Source organism: Genypterus blacodes, unplaced genomic scaffold, assembly GCF_046128005.1.
Source record: "Genypterus blacodes isolate CSIRO-AG114 ecotype Tasmania unplaced genomic scaffold, CSIRO-AGI_Gbla_v1 ptg000021l_1, whole genome shotgun sequence".
NCBI classification, from domain to species: domain Eukaryota; kingdom Metazoa; phylum Chordata; class Actinopteri; order Ophidiiformes; family Ophidiidae; genus Genypterus; species Genypterus blacodes.
The window spans coordinates 10,253,090-10,275,293 of NW_027466834.1; the positions used below are offsets into that span (position 1 = coordinate 10,253,090).

General features: G+C 41.0%; 3 protein-coding genes across 3 annotated transcripts; 1 reads left to right on the forward strand and 2 right to left on the reverse strand.

Moving 5' to 3' along the window:
- Positions 1 to 1,131: 1,131 nt before the first annotated feature.
- Positions 1,132 to 6,416, forward strand: LOC142991888 (ornithine decarboxylase-like). The gene is made up of 10 exons (XM_076142058.1): positions 1,132 to 1,144; positions 1,240 to 1,361; positions 1,643 to 1,816; positions 2,190 to 2,362; positions 4,193 to 4,409; positions 4,530 to 4,613; positions 4,857 to 5,019; positions 5,428 to 5,540; positions 5,671 to 5,803; positions 6,370 to 6,416. The coding sequence occupies exons 1-10, from the start codon at positions 1,132 to 1,134 to the stop codon at positions 6,414 to 6,416; spliced, it is 1,239 nt and encodes a 412-aa protein (XP_075998173.1).
- A 929-nt stretch (positions 6,417 to 7,345) lies between these two features.
- LOC142991889 (ornithine decarboxylase-like) lies at positions 7,346 to 13,374 on the reverse strand. The gene is made up of 10 exons (XM_076142059.1): positions 13,307 to 13,374; positions 13,085 to 13,206; positions 12,831 to 13,004; positions 12,586 to 12,758; positions 11,508 to 11,724; positions 11,356 to 11,439; positions 8,921 to 9,083; positions 8,421 to 8,509; positions 8,079 to 8,266; positions 7,346 to 7,442 (listed from the first exon to the last, which is right to left on the reverse strand). Exons 1-10 carry the CDS (start codon positions 13,356 to 13,358, stop codon positions 7,346 to 7,348), a joined length of 1,359 nt encoding a protein of 452 aa, XP_075998174.1. The 5' UTR covers positions 13,359 to 13,374.
- A 1,537-nt stretch (positions 13,375 to 14,911) lies between these two features.
- Positions 14,912 to 18,602, reverse strand: LOC142991890 (ornithine decarboxylase-like). Its single transcript, XM_076142060.1, has 9 exons — positions 18,590 to 18,602; positions 18,373 to 18,494; positions 17,933 to 18,106; positions 17,385 to 17,557; positions 16,634 to 16,850; positions 16,453 to 16,536; positions 16,033 to 16,195; positions 15,486 to 15,598; positions 14,912 to 15,355 (listed from the first exon to the last, which is right to left on the reverse strand). Exons 1-9 carry the CDS (start codon positions 18,600 to 18,602, stop codon positions 15,116 to 15,118), a joined length of 1,299 nt encoding a protein of 432 aa, XP_075998175.1. The 3' UTR covers positions 14,912 to 15,115.
- Between the last annotated feature and the right edge of the window lie 3,602 nt (positions 18,603 to 22,204).

Here is a 22,204-nt window from a genome sequence, read left to right on the forward strand (position 1 = left end):
CAGTTCTTGGTCTCAGTGTTGTGCTGTGTCTGCTACTCTAAACAGTGCGACTCCAGTGGACAAATTAGGAATAGTAGTTTCTTTGATGGAAAATTAAAGAAAACTTTCACACACACAATAAATGTCTTAGAATTTTCACACTTGCAGTACAATTGTCTCAGGAGGCCCTAAGGCATCAAAAGCTCCAGGCAGGTCAGTCACCAACTGACCTGCCTGGAGCTATTGATGCCTTAGGCCCTAATTTTCACACTTTGCAAAGTCATCCCACCAGAGTCTAAACAACAGGGCCTAAGGCATTGTACTGCGTTGTCCTGCATTGTACGGCTTTGTACTTTTCAGTAAATGCTGCGTGTTTGTTCTGGAAACGTCCAATCTCTATATAGCAAGCACATTATTATTAATTATTATTATTTATCTCCGGTATTGTTGTCAGTGAAAGCAAATTGTAGCTGTCCAGGCAGAGTTAAACTCTCTGTTCCTCCAAGCCTTTTTTGGAGTTATCCACGGATAGTGAATTCAGTTCAGTTCACATTTCTACACAGATGTGGAAATGTATTTACATTTAAAATCATGCGGGGGGGCAGGAAAATATTCTTATCTACAGAAGGGGGGCCTTCAGTAAAGTTTGGGAACCACTGAGTTAAGAAATGTCAGGTTGTTCATCATATGGTTTGTAAAAAGATAAATAAAAGTAAACATTTGCAATCTGAACCTGTACTTCTTTGCACTAAGTACAGGGGTGGGGAACCTCTTCCAGGCAGATCGCTCCGCGCAAAAGTTTTGTTGGCAGACAGGTTTTATATGAAGTAAATTGTTATTATTGGAATTAGTGGTATCTGTATTAGTGGAATAAATGACCATTTTGATTCTACATCTGCCTCGTTGTTTGACCAATATGGATATCAGCTACAGGGGAATACGAGTCAGAAACTTTACGTCCTGTGAGGGTGGCAAAACGCAGATCCCAGGAGGTCTGGACAAAGCAGCACAGAATACATGCAGAATATTTACTCTTCAGTGATGGCCAGCAGCTGACTCCTCCCCATTGTTGCCACACTACAAATGCATATACAAACTCCATTACTGTCACTAAAATGTTCGTGTTTGTGACTCGTTCACTGGCGCATCCACATGGCTCATCACGGTAAGTAGGAACACTTCCTTAGCCTTTGTCTTTCAAGACTGAAGTGAAGTTTCTGCTCTTGAATACCGTCGCAGCATTGATGTATTAATTTTCAGGATCTGCAAAAGACAGCATTGATCGGTCATTGCCAGTTCTTACCTCGAGCAACAGTCTTGAAAACAATGAAAGCAGCTTGAGAGTTTTCATAGATGATAAGATAAAAGAGATTGATTCACTGGTGAGTACCATCTATCTAACTATCTATCTATCTATCTATCTATCTATCTATCTATCTATCTATCTATCTATCCATCCATCTATCTATCTATCTATCTATCTATCTATCTATCTATCTATCTATCTATCTATCTATCTATCTATCTATCTATCTATCTATCTATCTATCTATCTATCTATCTATCTATCTATCTATCTATCTATCTATCAAGTCCTTACATTTCTCTTCATTGTTGAAAAATGCATTTTCACAAAACGTTCACTCTGCTCTCGTTCAACCAGGAGAGCGATGAAACTTTTATTGTGGCAAATCTGGATGAGGTTGTGGAGAGGCACCGCTGCTGGCATCAGCACTTGCCAAGAGTCAAGCCTTTCTATGCGGTGAAGAGTAACAACACTCCAGTGCTGATCAGGATGCTGAGCGCTCTGGGCACAGGGTTCGACTGTGCCAGTAAGGTAAAGATGAGGACTTTTGCGTCCACACTACTGAGCCATGTTCTCACAACCCCCGGCGGCCGTGGCTTCCTGCTGTTTCCACTCCGATACTTGTACCTCACATTGCCTATTTTACCTCAGGGTCTACGTAAAAAGTTTGACAACAACAACAATAATAACAATACAACCTTCCTTCTTTCTCTCTAGCTCTCTCTCTCCTTTTCCCCCTCTTTCTGTATAAAAAATTATCTCCAAAATATCTTATAACTGTATGCACACTGTCATGTAAATAGTTTGCTTCAATAAAAACAAATAGCAAAAAAAAAAGATCAGGACTTTTGGTAAAGGGTATTTGGAGTTGTTTGTTCATTGGCAACATTTTCTGTTTCTACAGGCAGAGATTCAGCAAGTCCTTTCCCTTGGAGTGGCGGCAGATAGAATCATTTTTGCTCATACAATAAAACCACGGTCGCATGTCAAATACGCCCACACTCATGGAGTTCAAATGATGACCTTTGACAGTGAGGGAGAACTGTCAAAAATTCTTCAATGTCATCCCAGTGCAAAGTGAGTCATCACAGACAGATATCATATCATACCATTCAGCCATTTGGTCTTTTGTTGGGCCACTGTTACCTGCCCAAAGTTAACTGTTTGGGACATTAAATGTGATTTGTGTTACAGAAATAATGTTGACTTGACTCGACATAAGATAAGATAAGATAAGATGAAGGTTTATTATCCCGAAGGAAATTACTGTGCAACAGTAACAGTACAGTGCAGAATCAAACAAGTACGAGAGATCACCAAACTACTGCAATATAGAAACGTGCAAGAGTGCATGCAGATACTAAGTACAACATAATAAGTACACACAATAAGGGGTACGAAGTACATACAATCAGGCAACAGTACATGACAGTACAAATGACATTACAAATACATGAGGAGGACAAGGGTACAAGTGCAGATGCGCAGATGTGCATCTGGCAATATAATTACAGCACACACGTGGTGGGGGGGGGGGGGGGGGGGGGGGGGATCCCTATGATCCCTATGATCCCACTGTCCCGACCCGAGGTAGATTTAAGTCCAATGGCCACAGGGAGGAAGGATTTCTTGTTGCGTTCAGTAGTACACCTGGGGGGAATGAATCTATTACTGAAGGTGCTCTTGTATGAGGCCAGCACCTGGTTGAGAGGGTGAGAGTCATTGTTCATGATGCTTACGTAGCTTGCGCAGCATCCTCCTCTCCGAAACACGCTCCAACGAATCGAGTTCAACCCCCAGGACGGAGCCAGTTTTCCTGACGATCTTGTTGATCCTGTTGGCGTCTGCTGACCTCTGCCGACTGCCCCAGCACACAACAGCGAAGAAGATGGCACTTGCAATCACAGACTGGTAGAACATCCTCAGCATGGTGGTGGAGGGCGGCAGTAGCCTCTGGTTCCGCTTGGGAACCGGAAGGTCGCCGGTTCGGACCTGTATGGACCAAGTAAGTGGACTGGTAGCTGCCAGTTTGCCTCCAGGGCACTGCCGAGGTGCCCCTGAGCAAGGCACTGAACCCCCAACTGCTCCAGGGCGCCGAATAATGGCTGCCCAGCAATAATAGGAAGTCGCTGTGGATAAAAGCGTCTTCTAAATGACCGTTATGTAATGTAATGTAATGTGTTGCATACATTGAAGGACCGGAGCCTGAGGGGTAGAGTCGACTTTGCCCCTTCTTGTACACTGCCTCAGCGTTCTTAGACCAGTCCAGTTTGTTGTCCAAATGGACTCCCAGGTATTTGTATACCTGCACAGAGTCCACAGTCACCCCATTGATGGACACAGGTGTGGGGGGTGACTTCTTCTTGCGGGGGTCCACCACCAGCTCCTTAGTTTTGTCAGTGTTGAGCTGCAGGTGATTCTGCTCACACCACTTGACAAAGGAGTCCACGACGCCCCTGTACTCCTCACCCTTCCCCTCGGTGATGCAACCTACTATTGCAGAGTCATCTGAGAACTTCTGCAGATAGCAGGACTCTGAGCAGAATTGAAAGTCTGAGGTGTACAGGTTGAACAGGAATGGTGATAGGACCGTACCCTGAGGGGCCCCAGTGTTGCACACCCCAGTGTCAGACACACATCCCTGCAGTCAGACAAACTGAATCCACTATCCAGGAAACCAGGGGAGAGTCTACCTGCATCGCCGAGTCTACTTGCATCGTCCGACAGCTTATTCCCGAGCAGAGCCGACAATCTTAATCTTCTTAAGGAAGATTTCACACTTGTAACAATAATTCTACTTCATGTTAATAATCTTAAATGTAATTATGAAAAAATTTAACTTACATAATACAAAAAATGTAACCTCTAAAAGACAAAACTCTGACACAATTTTTCCAAAATTTCCAGACTTGTGCTAAGGCTTAGAGTGGACGACTCCAAATCTGCATTAAAACTGGGTGTAAAGTTTGGGGCAGAACTTGCAGCAGCTGGTAACCTGCTTAAGTGTGCAAGAAAGCTGGGCCTAGAGGTCATCGGGGTCAGCTTCCATGTTGGCTTCTGTTGCGGTGACAGCATGGCTTTCATGAAGGCCATCGCAGATGCCCGGCATGTCTTCGATATTGCTGTGAGTTGTTGTGGTATTAGTTACATTTATCCATGTTTTGATAGAGAAAAAAAAAGGAGATTTCCTTCACACACACAAGGCAGTTTTGGTTGAAATTCTTTTCAATGCTATGTTTTTCAGACTTTGTTGGGCTACCAGATGAATCTCCTGGACATTGGTGGAGGATTCTCTGCAATGAAAAGCCCTAGGATCAGGTTTGATAAGGTAAACTAAAGAAATACACTTGTAAACAATCAAATATTTGATTGTTCATAGGTGTGGCTAGCCGTTTTAGGCCGATGTTATACAGGAGTGAATAGTACACATCTGCAAGCATTCTTCTGATTCCAAAGAAGACTGTTTCAATTTTCATTTTAAGGTCCTTATAAACACCAGCTAAACATCTAAACTAATATAAATGTATCGTCTCTGACAATGTTATTAACCTACTGTGTTCCACCATCCTAGCTGTCCAAAGTCATTAATTTGGCACTGGAAGAATTCTTTCCTCCTGACTGTGGGGTGCAGATCATCGCTGAACCAGGGCTATACTTTGCCGCGACGCCCTTCACTCTGGCAGTGAAAGTCATCGCCAAAAAAAGTTTCATGGAGGAAGCAGATGAACACAACGGTACAATTTATTAGCAACATCAAGAATGGCCATTTAGTACCTCCACCAAGGAGGTTATGTTTTCTTCAAAGTTGGGTTTGTTAGCAGGATTACTCAATTATGAACCCATTTAAATGAATGTTGTTGGGCAGGTTGGACATGATCCGTTGAAGAACTTTGACGCGCCTCATATTTCTTAAATGCTGTAAAAAAAGAAGTCAGTACAGTACTGCAAGAATGGCTATACTAGCAGTGATGATTTGGATTTAGGGGCCAACCTACAAGCTCTCTCACAACTAAACTAAACCCCGCCCAATTTAAGTGGAATGAATAAATTGGTGTATTGATAAAGTGATTTTTGGTAAAATTGCTTAAAATGTGTAATCAATGTGTATATTACAATACTTTGTGTGTTTTGTTTTCTCCCAGCTTGTGAGAAAAGGAGCTCGGTCAGACAGATGTACTATGTTAATGACGGGGTGCACAGCTGCCTACATTACTTGCTTGTTGAGTCCATGGCAGCTTCAATTCACATTCACAAGGTGAAACAAAACTCAGAGAAATATAATGTGTAACTAACTTGTGATGTCAAGTTTGTTGTTTTTCAGAGGAATCACAATCATCTGATCTTCTCCCCTAAAGTTAATATTTCCTTGTATGTGCTGTCCACAGACCATTGAAAGTGGCGAGAAGAAATTCCGCTCTGTGATCTGGGGTCCAACCTGTGACAGCAGGGACAAGATTGCAGACGACTACTGGCTTCCCGAGTTGCATGAGGGCGACTGGATCCTTATTGAAGAGATGGGTGCTTATTCACTCTCTTTGGCCAATGAATTCAATGGTTTCAAGAGAGGTCACATGTACATTGTGGGGACGGATGAGGCCAATCAAATCTTACAATCTGAATAATATAGTAATAAATAAACATACAAATATTTGTGTATGTATATGCATTGTTGAAATCAATATACATTATTAATGATTATAATCAATAATCAATATCTACCTGTGTTTCTACTATCTACTTTAATTGTGTGTGCATGTGATTTTAAGGGATGGGGTAGGAGAGGCCTGGGGGACTCTTATTAAGGATTCAATTGATGGTATGAATATTGATAGTTTTTGTTCACCTCTCCTAATTGTTGGCCAGCTCTTTACTCATAAATAGGTCCTGTACTGATATTGACCATTGCCATGTCATATAGACGGCACATGGTGCATTAAAATGTGGTCACATCCAATGTCAAAATTAAATTTACACCTTGTATCCACATGCACCCATTATTTGTATTCTGCCTGCTTTGTGCTGGAATCAAATCAAAACATTTGTATAGTCCAATATCTCATTCAATGTCTCAATGGGCTTTTCAGGCCCACAACAACAGACAGTTCCAGACTCAGACCCCAGACCTATCTAGGAAGACGAAGAAAATCTCCCAAAAACCTTAATGTGTAAGGAATCTGAGTTGGAAGTTTCGATCCTGCATCTTTATCTTTTCATTACCAAGTACCCCCTGTCTAACTAACTATTATGTGATAACAGTCCATGTAATCTGAGCTGATGCCCAACTCCATTTGAGGACATTGATGCTCTGGCAGGCAGTGAAAGATTAGAACCATGAAAAAACAATTGTTCAACAAATAAGGGGAGTTATCAAAAGCGATAACAACATTGAAACCTACTGTAATGGGCAACTTAACTGGAAAAAGTAAAACTTAGGCTGAAAGACTTCAACAGCATTTCTTCTGAACTGAAGAAGCCTTTCAGATAAGGTGAAACATTTTCAAGCCTTTACCAGTAAGTCCAGTTGCCTAAGATCTACTTTTCCTTGGAATTGCAATAGCAACTTTCCCCCTGCTTGAGGTGTTCATTTTTTTGTACTTCACAAAGTCTCCCAAGCACATTTAAATTGCCTCCAAATTGGTCACGGCAAAAAACTATGCCTCTTTAAAACCTAACATCGTTTCCTACCCTGGTGTGAATGCACCAGACATTTAGTATTTTTCCTAAACCAGGGGTGACCTGGAGGTCCCTCAATAATTCAGTCTTCTGCTCCTTTTTTGATAATATGCATGGCCTTGTCTGCAAGTGTGAGGCTTTCTCCCAGCTCAAATGGAAGTGGCTTAAAAACTGAAACACTGTGATGAAGTGCTTTTGTAGCTGCCAGCTTTATAATTCATGACGAAGAAAAATAAATATTTTATCATTCTATTATCCCAGCATTGAGAAATGACTTCCAAAGATATGCGTTTTACATTCCATGCAGTTTTTGTACATACATGCTTGACACATATTCACACGTTTCACACAATTAGGACAGGTAAACAAACACTATCAATTGTGACGTCATGAGGGGCTGATCCGTCGGCGGATGGAGATGTTCCCCGGTTGGTGCCACACCTGTGGCGCATCATAGAGTAATCGGCAGGACAGCGCACCACAGCTGGGGCGCATCAGAGGGTAATCAGAAGGAGAGCACAAAGGACGGCTGATTGGGAGACCGGGAGAGAGAAGTTGGAGCGATCCCCGAAAGAGAGAAGTCAGGCAGAAGACACCAAGGACTGAGGACCGAGATTCGGCAAGAAGACCCGCTACTGGCCGGAGGGAAAGGAGGCCAGAGCTGGGGACGCCGGTCCTCAGCGGTGATATGAATGCCTGTTACTTATTATACTTTGATGTTTTTGGACAGACCTTACCGTGTGTACAAGGACACCTTTTGTTAAGTTAATTTAAAACCTTGTTAGTACCGAAAACCTCCGTGATTTGTATGTTTGGACACCAGAGCACGGCCTGAAACGGACATCTAGGAGGAACAGCCCCTCACGGTGTCACACAATATTCATACCATCAGTTGATTCCTTAATAAGAGTCCCCTAGGCCTCTCCTACCCCATCCCTTAAAATCACACACAATTAAAGTAGATCGTAGATACACAGGTAGATATTGATTGATTATAATCATTAATAATGTATATTGATTTCAACAATGCATATACATACACAAATATTTGTATGTTTATTAATTACTATATTATTCAGATTGTAAGATTTGATTGGCCTCATCCGTCCCCACAATGTACATGTGACCTCTCTTGAAACCATTGAATTCATTGGCCAAAGAGAGTGAATAAGCACCCATCTCTTCAATAAGGATCCAGTCGCCCTCATGCAACTCGGGAAGCCAGTAGTCGTCTGCAATCTTGTCCCTGCTGTCACAGGTTGGACCCCAGATCACAGAGCGGAATTTCTTCTCGCCACTTTCAATGGTCTGTGGACAGCACATACAAGGAAATATTAACTTTAGGGGAGAAGATCAGATGATTGTGATTCCTCTGAAAAACAACAAACTTGACATCACAAGTTAGTTACACATTATATTTCTCTGAGTTTTGTTTCACCTTGTGAATGTGAATCTAAGCTGCCATGGACTCAAGAAGCAAGTAATGTAGGCAGCTGTGCACCCCGTCATTAACATAGTACATCTGTCTGACCGAGCTCCTTTTCTCACAAGCTGGGAGAAAACAAAACACACAAAGTATTGTAATATACACATTGATTACACATTTTAAGCAATTTTACCAAAAATCACTTTATCAATACACCAATTTATTCAGTCCACTTAAATTGGGTGGGGTTTAGTTTAGTTTAGTTGTGAGAGAGCTTGTAGGTTGGCCCCTAAATCCAAATCACAACTGCTAGTATAGCCATTCTTGCAGTACTGTACTGACTTCTTTTTACAGCATTTAAGAAATATTAGGCGCGTCAAAGTTCTTCAACGGATCATGTCCAACCTGCCCAACAACATTCATTTAAATGGGTTCATAATTGAGTAATCCTGCTAACAAACCCAACTTTGAAGAAAACATAACCTCCTTGGTGGAGGTACTAAATGGCCATTCTTGATGTTGCTAATAAATTGTACCGTTGTGTTCATCTGCTTCCTCCATGAAACTTTTTTTGGCGATGACTTTCACTGCCAGAGTGAAGGGCGTCGCGGCAAAGTATAGCCCTGGTTCAGCGATGATCTGCACCCCACAGTCAGGAGGAAAGAATTCTTCCAGTGCCAAATTAATGACTTTGGACAGCTAGGATGGTGGAACACAGTAGGTTAATAACATTGTCAGAGACGATACATTTATATTAGTTTAGATGTTTAGCTGGTGTTTATAAGGACCTTAAAATGAAAATTGAAAGTCTTCTTTGGAATCAGAAGCTGAAGCAAACATTGTACATGACATTGCGCATACAGTTGTAGGATATTTTGGAGATACTTTTTTATGTAGAAAGAGGGGAAAGAGGAGAGAGAGATAAAGAGAAGGAGGGAAGGTTGTATTATCACTACTATTGTTGTTAAACTTTATACATAGACCCTGAGGTAGAGTACAAGTAGATTGGAATTGCAATGATGTCATAGGGTACATATAGTTCTTACAGTTCTTACAGGATGATGTCAAACAGCAATGTAGGCTAGTACAAATCGCATCATAGGTTGTGATAGAGAGAGGAGAGAAACAGAAAACAAACAACAACAAACAGAGAGAGGACATCCCAACCAGAAACCCCACCCAACCCCGCAGTCACACAACCCTGCCCTGGCCCGCCTGGGATGTAAAATAAAATGAAAAAAACAAAACTGTTCGCTGTTCTGGTAATCAGTCACTGGTCTGGCATAGCCTGTAAATCTGTGAAGTAAGAGAGAAAAGGTTGCCATCTCTGATAGAACTTATCAGTGTGGTCCCTCATAGTGTACTTGATTTTCTTGAGTCTAAGAAAGTACATTGTATCCTTAAGCCATTGCGAAATAGAGGGAGGGGTCATCTAGCAAGCAAAGAGGTGAACATGATCATTTCCTTTTGTGGAGTGTTAAATTGGCGTAGGTCATATGAAGTGCCCAAGATGGCAATATGAGAGGAGGGTTGAACTTGCATTCCCAATATGGTGGACAGTGTGTTGAAGTAACCTGCCCAGTAGATGAGGAGCCTGGGGCAGAGAAAAAACATGTGGCTAAGGTTACAATGTAACCTCTCGATTTTGAATCCAAGTTGGAGTGGTAAACTTGGCCAATCCAGGGGGGTTGCAGCCTATGATGGTCCTTGAGCTTGAGGTGAGTTTCTTGAAGAAATATTATGTCTGAGTTGAGCCGCTTCAGATGACAGAAGACCCTGGATCTTTTACAGGATTGCCCGTGCCGCGAATGTTCCAGGAGATTAAACGTACAGGCATGCCAGAGCCAGAGCTGGCATTCAGAACCCATATATGTGAGAGAGACGGATTAAAATACACCAAGCAAAGGCCAGGACACCCTACACACACTGACACACAGAACCCTTGCACACTGACACACCAAATACTCTCCTCGGAGGAGACAGCAGTGTAATACTCGGGAAGTCAAATTGTTGCCACACAATGGAGGCCCATAATGGGTAGGTGGAATGAGATAATATGACCTTGTTCCAGATATAGGTTTTAGTGAACAGATTAAAAGAATATGAGAACCTTGAAATGCAGTGTGTTATTTTGTAATAACATCACCCCCTCATCATGGTGTTGACATAGCTTTGGGCTTCTTCAGCAGAAAGAAAATTCCTTTCAGCGCCCCTGTAGGTGATTCGAAGACGGGCTGGGTAGTAAAGACCGTAACGGACTCCATCGCGTCCATCCATGCTTCGTGGCTGGTTCCTGACGGCGTTGAAAGCGGCCCTCTTAAGTAGTTGCGACGCGTATAGTCTGCGAATTCTTCGCATTTGTTCTTCAACTTGGTCAGCGTGGCTTGTGCAGCAGCTTCGGAGGCAGCCAGACGGGTTTCGAAGGAGGCCTGTTTACTTTTTATAGTTTGTTGCTCGGCTTGGACCGGGGCCAGAGCGGCTCCGATCGCCTCCATTTCAGGTCTCAGCGCTGCTTGGGAGTTTGCGATTTCTTGTCTCAGCGCTGTTTGGGAGTTTGCGATTTCTTAACACCTCCATTAGGAATAGCTACGCCAGCTGATCAAAGCAATCTCCATCAGCGGGTTGCGGGGAGGGAGACTTTCGAGTCGGGGAAGCCGGAGCGGAAGCGGTGGTCGCCTCCGACATCGCGGTGGCGAGTTGCAGCTGGCGCTGTTTACCTTTCGGGGATTTTTCGGGCTCATATTTTTTACTTTAACGCCCTACTAGTGCAGACTTTGTTCTGGAATCTTTGGTCAAATGATGTATCGGTGAAAACTGGTAAAAAACGTTGATAAAAGCACTTTTGGATGAGATACTGCGGGAGACTCTCTAGCAAGCGTCCTACTCAATCGGTTGCTCAATAGCGTCCCCCAGCTAGCTACACTTATAAACAATCAAATATTGATTGGAAAAGTGTATTTCTTTAGTTTACCTCATCAAACCTGATCCGAGGGCTTTTCATCGCAGAGAATCCTCCACCAATGTCCAGGAGATTCATCTGGAAGCCCAACAAAGTCTGAAAAACAAAACATTGAAAATGAAAAAAGATCAACCAAAAGTGTAAATAATACCACAACAACTCACAGCAGTGTCGAAGACATGCCGGGCATCTGCGATGGCCTTCGTGAAAGCCATGCTGTCACCGCAACAGAAGCCAACATGGAAGCTGACCCCGATGACCTCTAGGCCCAGCTCTCTTGCAAGCTTAAGCAGGTTACCAGCCGCTGCAAGTTCTGCCCCAAACTTAACACCCAGTTTTATTGCGGATTTCGAGTCGTCCACTTTAAGCCTTAGCACAAGTCTGGAAATTTTGGAAAAATTGTGTCAAAGCGTTTTGTCTTTTAGAGGTCTTTTAGAGATGTTATCAGTGCACTTCAGTTATTGTTGTAAAAAATGAAATAGTTTGAACTTGTTACCGTAATTGTCACAAATCACAAAGACAAACCCAGTATGTGTTATCATCTCTAAAATGAAATAGATCTCAATATTAAAATTCTTACTTGTAAAGATTGAATTGATAATAGCAATGTTCTGATTCAAGCCTTTTTGTCTTATATTCATCAAAATCCAATGTTTACTAGTAGTTCACATATAACTATGATTCTATATTTACCAATACAATTTGTATTAAAGGGCTGTCTAATTCAAATGAATTACAATTATCATTACGAAGCCGAGTGAACATTTTGTGAAAATGCATTTTTTGACAACGAAGAGAAGTGTGAAATTTTGAGAGAATGAAGTTCTGGAGGCACTGCTGACGTTATACTTTGGCATAAATAAGGGAATTTGTATAATAATAAATAAATAAATAATAAATATTAGGACATCAAACCATTGTGAGTATTTTCTCAAAACATTATAACACTGTGACGCAGTGCCCTGGAGGGAAACTGGCAACTCTTTGGCTGCCAGCTGCCAGTCCATAGGGGAAATGGTAATAAAGGGCTCTCTAATTCAAATTAATTACATTTAACATTATTAACATCAGGTAGAATTATTGTTACAAGTGTGAAATCTTCCCTAGGTCAAGTCAACATTATTTCTGTAACACAAATCATATTTAATGTCCCAAACAGTTAACTTTGGGCAGGTAACAGTGGCCCAACAAAAGACCAAATGGCTGAATGGTATGATATGATATCTGTCTGTGATGACTCACTTTGCACTGGGATGACATTGAAGAATTTTTGACAGTTCTCCCTCACTGTCAAAGGTCATCATTTGAACTCCATGAGTGTGGGCGTATTTGACATGCGACCGTGGTTTTATTGTATGAGCAAAAATGATTCTATCTGCCGCCACTCCAAGGGAAAGGACTTGCTGAATCTCTGCCTGTAGAAACAGAAAATGTTGCCAATGACAAAACAACTCCAAATACCCTTAACCAAAAGTCCTGATCTTTACCTTACTGGCACAGTCGAACCCTGTGCCCAGAGCGCTCAGCATCCTGATCAGTGCTGGAGTGTTGTTACTCTTTACCGCATAGAAAGGCTTCACTCTTGGCAAGTGCTGAAGCCAGGAGCGGTGCCGCTCCACAACCTCATCCAGATTTGCCACAATGAAGGTTTCATCGCTCTCCTGGTTGAACGAAGCAGAGTGAACGTTTTGTGAAAATTTGAGAGAGAGAGCGAGAGATCGAGAGAGAGGATGGTACTCACCAGTGAATCAATCTCTTTTATCTTATCATCTATGTAGACTCTCAAGCTGCTTTCATTGTTTTCAAGAATGTTGCTCGGAGTAAGAACGGGCAATGACCAATCAATGCTGTTTTTTGTAGATCCTGAAAATTGTCAATATACATCAGTGCTGCGACGGTATGCAAGAGCAGAAACTTCACTTCGGTCTTGAAAGACAAAGGCTATGGAAGTGTTCCTACTTACCGTGATGAGCCATGTGGATGCGCCAGTGATCAAGTAACACGCACAAATACATCAGTGACAGTAATGTTGTTAAGCAGGGTGGCAACAATGGGGAGGAGTCAGTCGCGATCTGCGTTTGCCACTCTCGCAGGACGTAAAGTTTCTGACTCATATCCTCCTGTAGCTGATATCCATATTGGTAAAATAAGGAGGCAGATGTAGAATATTCCACTGATACAGATACCACTAATTCCGATAATAACAAACAATTCCGAGTCACCAACTGACGTAACTGAGTATTTGATGTCTTAGCCTAAGGGTTTCTATGCGGTGAAGACTAACAACACTCCGGCGCTGATCAGGATGCTGAGTGCACTGGGTGCCCAAAGTTAACTGTTTGGGACATTAAATACAATTTGTGTTACAGAAATAATGTTGACTTGACTTAAGGAAGATTTCACACTTATAATAATTCTACCTGATGTTAATAATGTTAAATGTAAGGATTTGAATCAGAGAGCCATTTCCCCTATGCACTGGCAGCTGGCAGCAAAAGAGTTGCCAGTTTCCCCCAGGGCACTGTGTTATGTTTTGAGAAAATACTCAATGGTTTGATGTGTTAATATTTATTATACAAATTCCCTTATTTAAACCAAAGTATAACGTCAGCAGTGCCTCCAGAACTTCATTCTCTCAAAATTTCACACTTCTCTTCATTGTTCAAAAATGCATTTTTACAAAATGTTCACTGCTTCGTTTAACAGAGAGAGCTTCATTGTGGCAAAACCAATAATGTTAAGTGTAATTAATTTGAATTAGAGAGCCCTTAAATACACATTTTATCGGTAAACATAGAATCATAGGTATATTGTCTTGATGAATATAAGACAAAATGGCATGAGGTTTGATGAGGTAAACTAAAGAGATACACTTTCCCAATCAAATATTTGATTGTTTATAAGTGTAGCTAGCCGTTTTAGGCCGATGTTATACAGGAAAGTGCAGTGGTAGACATCTGCAAGCATTCTTCTGATTCCAAAGAAGACTGTTTTAATTTTCATTTTATGGTCCTAATAAACACCAGCTAAGGAAGTCCAATGAAGATTGTTAACAGTGGGCCCAAATTTGTTTTCTTCTTTTTTTTTTTCACCATAAAATTATACACTGAGCAAGGCTCATCAAATTAATATTTCCTCTGCTTTCAAACGCTTCACCCCTTTGCCTACTCTTTTCCTGCACCTAAACCAGCCCATTTGAATGAATGTTGTTGGGCAGGTTGGACATGATCCATTGAAGAACTTTGACGCGCCTAATATTTCTTAAATGCTGTAAAAAGAAATCAGTGCAGTACTGGAAGAATGGCTATACTAGCAGTGATGATTTGGATTTAGGAGCCATTCTCAAAAGCTCTCTCACAACTAAACTAAACTAAACCCGGCCCAATTTAAGTGGACTGAATAAATAGGCGTATTGATAAAGTGATTTTTAATGTGGTGGCACGATTGCTTAGTTAAATTGCTTAAAATGTGTAATCAATGTGTATATTACAGTACTTTGTGTGTTTTGTTTTCTCCCAGCTTGTGAGAAAAGGAGCTCGGTCAGACAGATGTACTATGTTAATGGATATCAATATTCATACCATCAATTGAATCCTTAATAAGAGTCCCCCAGGCCTCTCCTACCCCATCCCTTAAAATCACATGCACACACAGTTATAGTAGATAGTAGATACACAGGTAGATATTGATTATTGATTATAATCATTAATAATGTATATTGATATCAACAATGCATAAACATACACAAATATTTGTACGTTTATTAATAACTTTATTTTTCAGATTGTAAGATTTGATTGGCCTCATCCGTCCCCACAATGTACATGTGACCTCTCTTGAAACCATTGAATTCATTGGCCAAAGAGAGTGAATAAGCACCCATCTCTTCAATAAGGATCCAGTCGCCCTCATGCAACTCGGGAAGCCAGTAGTCGTCTGCAATCTTGTCCCTGCTGTCACAGGTTGGACCCCAGATCACAGAGCGGAATTTCTTCTCGCCACTTGCAATGGTCTGTGGACAGCACATACAAGGAAATATTAACTTTAGGGGAGAAGATCAGATGATTGTGATTCCTCTGAAAAACAACAAACTTGACATCACAAGTTAGTTACACATTATATTTCTCTGAGTTTTGTTTCACCTTGTGAATGTGAATTGAAGCTGCCATGGACTCAACAAGCAAGTAATGTAGGCAGCTGTGCACCCCGTCATTAACATAGTACATCTGTCTGACCGAGCTCCTTTTCTCACAAGCTGGGAGAAAACAAAACACACAAAGTATTGTAATATACACATTGATTACACATTTTAAGCAATTTAACTAAGCAATCGTGCCACCACATTAAAAATCACTTTATCAATACGCCTATTTATTCAGTCCACTTAAATTGGGTGGGGTTTAGTTTGGTTTAGTTGTGAGGGAGCTTTTGAGAATGGCTCCTAAATCCAAATCATCACTGCTAGTATAGCCATTCTTGCAGTACTGTACTGACTTCTTTTTTACAGCATTTAAGAAATATTAGGCGCGTCAAAGTTCTTCAACGGATCATGTCCAACCTGCCCAACAACATTCATTCAAATGGGTTCATAAATGAGTAATCCTGCTAACAAACCCAACTTTGAAGAAAACATAACCTCCTTGGTGTAGGTACTAAATGACCATTCTTGATGTTGCTAATAAATTGTACCGTTGTGTTCATCTGCTTCCTCCATGAAACTTTTTTTGGCGATGACTTTCACTGCCAGAGTGAAGGGCGTCGCTGCAAAGTATAGCCCTGGTTCAGCGATGATCTGCACCCCACAGTCAGGAGGAAAGAATTCTTCCAGTGCCCAATTAATGACTTTGGACAGCTAGGATGGTGGAACACAGTAGGTTAATAACATTGTCAGAGACGATACATTTATATTAGTTTAGATGTTTAGCTGGTGTTTATAAGGACCATAAAATTAAATTATTAAAAATTAAAACAGTCTTCTTTGGAATCAGAAGAATGCTTGCAGATGTGTACTACTCACTGCACTTTCCTGTATAACATCGGCCTAAAACGGCTAGCTTCACTTATAAACAATCAAATATTTGATTGGAAAAGTGTATTTCTTTAGTTTACCTCATCAAACCTTGTGTGAGGGTTTTTCCTCGCAGAGAATCCTCCACCAATGTCCAGGAGATTCATCTGGAAGCCCAACAAAGTCTGAAAAACAAAACATTGAAAATGAAAAAAGATCAACCAAAACTGCCTTGTCTCTATCAAAACATGGATAAATGTAAATAATACCACAACAACTCACAGCAATATCGAAGACATGCCGGGCATCTGCGATGGCCTTCATGAAAGCCATGCTGTCACCGCAACAGGCGCCAACATGGAAGCTGACCCCGATGACCTCTAGGCCCAGCTCTCTTGCACACCTAAGCAGGTAACCAGCTGCTGCAAGTTCTGCCCCAAACTTTGCACCCAGTTGTAGCATAGATGTGGAGTCGTCCACTTTAAGCCTTAGCACAAGTCTGGAAATTTGGAAAAATTGTGTCAAAGCGTTTTGTCTTTTAGAGGTCCCACATGTTTTCAGTGCACTTCAGTAATTGTTATAAAAAACTAAATAATTTGAACTTACCGTTACCTGTAATTGTCGCAAATCACAAAGACAAACCCCAGTATGTGTTATCATCTCTAAAATGAAATAGTTTAAGACTTACTTGCAAAGATTGAATTGATATCAGCAATGCTCTGAATCAAGCCATTTTGTCTTGTCAAAATTCAATGTTTACTAGTAGTTCCAATATGATAACTATGATTCTATTTTTACCAATAACATTGTTTTTAAGGGCTCTCTAATTCAAATTAATAATATTTAACATTATTAACATCAGGTAGAATTATTGTAACAAGTGTGAAATCTTCCTTAAGTCAAGTCAACATTATTTCTGTAACACAAATCATATTTAATGTCCCAAACAGTTAACTTTGGGCAGGTAACAGTGGGCCAACAAAAGACCAAATGGCTGAATGGTATGATATGATATCTGTCTGTGATGACTCACTTTGCACTGGGATGACATTGAAGAATTTTTGACAGTTCTCCCTCACTGTCAAAGGTCATCATTTGAACTCCATGAGTGTGGGCGTATTTGACATGCGACCGTGGTTTTATTGTATGAGCAAAAATGATTCTATCTGCCGCCACTCCAAGGGAAAGGACTTGCTGAATCTCTGCCTGTAGAAACAGAAAATGTTGCCAATGACAAAACAACTCCAAATACCCTTAACCAAAAGTCCTGATTTTTTTTTTTTGCCATTTGTTTTTATTGAAGCAAACTATTTACATGACAGTGTGCATACAGTTATAAGATATTTTGGAGATAATTTTTTATACAGAAAGAGGGGGAAAAGGAGAGAGAGAGCTAGAGAGAAAGAAGGAAGGTTGTATTGTTATTATTGTTGTTGTTGTTAAACTTTTTACGTAGACCCTGAGGTAAAATAGGCAATGTGAGGTACAAGTAGATTGAAGTTGAAACAGCAGGAAGCCACGGCCGCCGGGGGTTGTGAGAACATGGCTCAGTAGTGTGGACGCAAAAGTCCTCATCTTTACCTTACTGGCACAGTCGAACCCTGTGCCCAGAGCGCTCAGCATCCTGATCAGCACTGGAGTGTTGTTACTCTTCACCGCATAGAAAGGCTTGACTCTTGGCAAGTGCTGATGCCAGCAGCGGTGCCTCTCCACAACCTCATCCAGATTTGCCACAATGAAGGTTTCATCGCTCTCCTGGTTGAACAAAGCAGTGAAGCAGAGTTTTACGTTTTGTAAAAATGCATTTTTCAACAATGAAGAGAAGTGTGGGAACTTAGATAGATCGATGGATAGATAGATAGATAGATGGATGGATGGATGGATGGATGGATGGATGGATGGATGGATGGATGGATAGATAGATAGATAGATAGATAGATAGATAGATAGATAGATAGATAGATAGATAGATAGATAGATAGATAGATAGATAGATAGATAGATAGATAGATGGTACTCACCAGTGAATCAATCTCTTTTATCTTATCATCTATGAAAACTCTCAAGCTGCTTTCATTGTTTTCAAGACTGTTGCTCGAGGTAAGAACTGGCAATGACCGATCAATGCTGTCTTTTGCAGATCCTGAAAATTAATACATCAATGCTGCGACGATATTCAAGAGCAGAAACTTCACTTCAGTCTTGAAAGACAAAGGCTAAGGAAGTGTTCCTACTTACCGTGATGAGCCATGTGGATGCGCCAGTGAACGAGTCACAAACACAAAAATTTGAGTGACAGTAATGGAGTTTGTATATGTATTTGTAGTGTGGCAACAATGGGGAGGAGTCAGCTGCTGGCCATCACTGAAGAGTAAATATTCTGCATGTATTCTCCTGTAGCTGATATCCATATCGGTAAAACAACGAGGCAGATGTAGAATCAAAAAGGTCATTTATTCCACTAATACAGATACCACTAATTCCAATAATAACAATTTACTTCATATAAAACCTGTCAACATCTAGAAATGAATTTTTGCACTTTTACCGTAGTTATAATGGGGATTTTTTGCTGAGTACACTGTGGGATTCAGTTGCCAAAAGATGCAGGCAGAGAGTAAAACATATGTGCAATATTCACAACCGGCTGCGTCGGGGAGGTCGGGGGAGTGACAGAACAGAATGTGTATCTGCAGTATCTAGTTTGTGAAAATATTTGTAACAGGAGACTTTTGTGTGAGAACTTTGGATATAAAACGGGAATGTTTCATGAATTGAATACCTGTGGGATAACATTCGGTTATACAAGTTTATGCATTTCATAAATTCTAAGAGTAAAACAGTGCTGTAGTTTTCCATTACAACAAGCATAATACAAAAAAAATGTGTCTTTGTCGGATGAGGATCTCTTGCACCACTGGGGTGAAGAACTGTGTCCTCTTGCGCCTCATTTCCATCAGCCAATCAGATACGTTCTGATCGTGTTTTCCACTGTTGATGTACAGTATATTCCCTTCTCACTAAACACTGGAGCATGCAGTTTTACCAGGATTATCAGGTTCACATGTGCAAATCACTTATTACTACACTCCCGTTCCCCTCACACTCAAGGGAGCGACGCCCATAGGCCAAAGAAGTGGTCAGTCCAGTCACGGGATCTTGTATGAGCAGTTAAAGAAGGATAGAGAGAGAAAATCAGCTGAAGCGCCCCATCCTTTCACTACACTCACACTATCACTGACCAAGAGTGGACAGAGACGATCTAAGCTGTCTAACTATCTAAAACTGATAAATTATGTTTCCAAGTGGAAGCATATAAATTGAAAAGAGTAATGGGTCCAATACAGCCAAGCTTTACTCAGTCATGTTGTGAAGTTGGCTGAAAATGAATGTGTTTCTATAAGTTGCGTCTTATATTCTCTACATTCAATTCACAGTGTCACCCTCAGCTCGATGGCTCTGTTGATTATTGGAAGAAGGGCGTGCTGATGTCCCATGACTCAATAACGAGCTGCACAAGACACACACGCACGCAATTATGCCTAAAGAAATGCGCTGAGTTGATAAGTTTCCTTTGTTTTTCAGGTGGGAAATGCGTGTTGATTTGAGTGTTAGTATTTGTTTAAACATACAGTTTGTGTCCTGGAGCACTAACACTACGTAAACTACACCTCATCCACTTGTTTGCAGATCTGCATGAACATGGTGGACCAGACTTTGACGGTTTGGCTGCTGGCTGCACCAATCACCTGTTTGATGGTTCGAATTCTCCATCTTCCTCCTGTTTTTTCTTTACATTTCAAATTGGCGGAAAATTATGCTGTGATGAAAATCCTGATTCTCAGAACTGTCAAGGAAAATGTATGTCAATGAGAGAAATGGGAGACATTTTCTCACATTCCATAATAAAGACTACTGAGGAGTCTTTGAGCAAGGCACTGAATCTCCACATGTTGCGTCTGCATTTAGATTGTGACATTACTCAGCAGAACAGATCAAATGTTCAGCTTTCCAGTTTTCCCCCACGCCAGCAGGTCATTGGGTCAAAGCCAATCCAATCCAAAAAATAAAACAATTTTGGGGATATTAAGGGATTTTTTTAAATTCTATGGTTGCCATTTAACATTTTTCAATTTGCAGATCAATGGAAACTCCGACGCGTGGCAACATGGGTCCAACAAAGCAGTGTGAGTCTGCGGTCATTAGAACAGCAATGGGACATTTAACACAGGACTGAGACATGAGAAGCATCCCATAATACACAGTACAGTAGCAGCACACTGGTGAAAAGAACAGCCAAAAAGGTCTCTGGTTTCTGTCTTCTCCTTCCTAACCTTACCTTTATCTCTACTTTACAGAGTCACACATTCTGTAAAATGCTAAAGAGCAAGCTGTTCCTGGAAGGATTCAAAATAATTATTCACCCAGAAAATATGGCACCTCTGATCTGTCTGATCTGAGTGAACGCATCTTAAGGAGCTGCAGCTGTGAAGTTGTTTTGTCAGTTATATTTGAAGCAACTTTCTAATGGAGTTATAAGTTCAGGTTCAAGCATGTGGAAGGATTTTGTAGAATCAAGAATTTTTCCTTTGCAGAAATATTTGCAGATGTTTCTAGACTTTTATAGAATTAACACTTTTCAAAATGAAGAATCAAATTGAAGGCAAAAGAATTTAATAGAATCAGATAATATACTTGACACCTTTGGATCCTCGCCTGAGCACACTGAGCACACTGAGCACACACACACACACACACACACACACACACACACACACACACACACACACACACACACACACAAACACACACACACACACAAACACACACACACACACACACACACACACACACACACACACACACACACACACACACACACACACACACACACACATACACATCACATGTTTTCCCTTCTTGGCTCCTCTATTGTGTTTCTGTTCGTCTCAATCCCCTCCAGAGAGATGAAATCCCTCAGCAGGCGGTCAGTGGAGGTGACAGATACAAATGTGTGTGTGTGTTTTTATGTGTTTGTGCGTCTCCCCTGGAGGATATGACAGATGATCCTCCTCACACTGCTTTGATGCAGGGCTTTTCCTCCGAATGTGTGTACATGTCTTTGAGACATCGTATCTCCTGGGTTTCTCCTCGTCACACCCGGTCTCTTTGGGACTAATTCTCTATTGCTGCATTTTCTCCCCAAGCTTTAATGTGGGACAAGAAGCTCTGCCCATGCAGGTGTGTATGTGTGTATATATACAGTACATACAGTTCCTCTATACAAACACATGTATGAATACCGTGTGCCACAGTAGTGGCTTTGTAGTTATTTATAATAGAACTATTCATTTGGTACCCTGGTGTTTCTTCAATAACAGATTTAAATATTAAGTTAAGGTGATGCTGTGCAACATATTGTTAAAGGACAGTGGGCTGTCGAGGTGCTGGTAAGACTAAATGAAGGTCTTGTACATTCATATGGAACACGATTCCCTCTAGTGGCAGTGTAATGTAATTACAATGACGTTTTGTTAAAGAATTACAACGTTACATAATAAAACACAAAATTATTTTTAAAAATTACTGGGTCTTCCTACGTGGAGCTGCCTGCTGACATCAGGCTCTCTAATGTCAGGTTCTTTAGGTTTTATTCTTCTTTTCTGTGCAACAAGTGCCTTGCTCATGGGCTGTTGAGGGGAGGGGAAAGTACTGTAGTACAAATTACTTTATTACTTGGTGAAGAAGTGCAGAACTATGATGTAAAAAAAACATGCTTAGTGCCGTTTCTCGTTATTACTAGAGTATATATTATATATGAATACTATAATTGGTTTACATTGTATTTTATAT

Bases quoted from the DNA above. Each gene is read 5' to 3' on its own strand.
- LOC142991888 (XM_076142058.1), top strand. The intron at 1,362-1,642 runs GTGAGTACCATC...TCGTTCAACCAG, and splicing joins TAAAAGAGATTGATTCACTG to GAGAGCGATGAAACTTTTAT. The intron at 4,614-4,856 runs GTAAACTAAAGA...CCACCATCCTAG, and splicing joins CTAGGATCAGGTTTGATAAG to CTGTCCAAAGTCATTAATTT.
- LOC142991889 (XM_076142059.1), bottom strand. From the start codon at position 13,358: ATGTATTTGTGCGTGTTACTTGATCACTGGCGCATCCACATGGCTCAT. The intron at 13,005-13,084 runs GTGAGTACCATC...TCGTTCAACCAG, and splicing joins TAAAAGAGATTGATTCACTG to GAGAGCGATGAAACCTTCAT. The intron at 8,510-8,920 runs GTACAATTTATT...GTTTTCTCCCAG, and splicing joins GGAAGCAGATGAACACAACG to CTTGTGAGAAAAGGAGCTCG.
- LOC142991890 (XM_076142060.1), bottom strand. The intron at 16,537-16,633 runs GTGAGTTGTTGT...TTTGTTTTTCAG, and splicing joins GGCATGTCTTCGATATTGCT to ACTTTGTTGGGCTTCCAGAT. The intron at 16,196-16,452 runs GTAAACTAAAGA...CCACCATCCTAG, and splicing joins CTCACACAAGGTTTGATGAG to CTGTCCAAAGTCATTAATTG.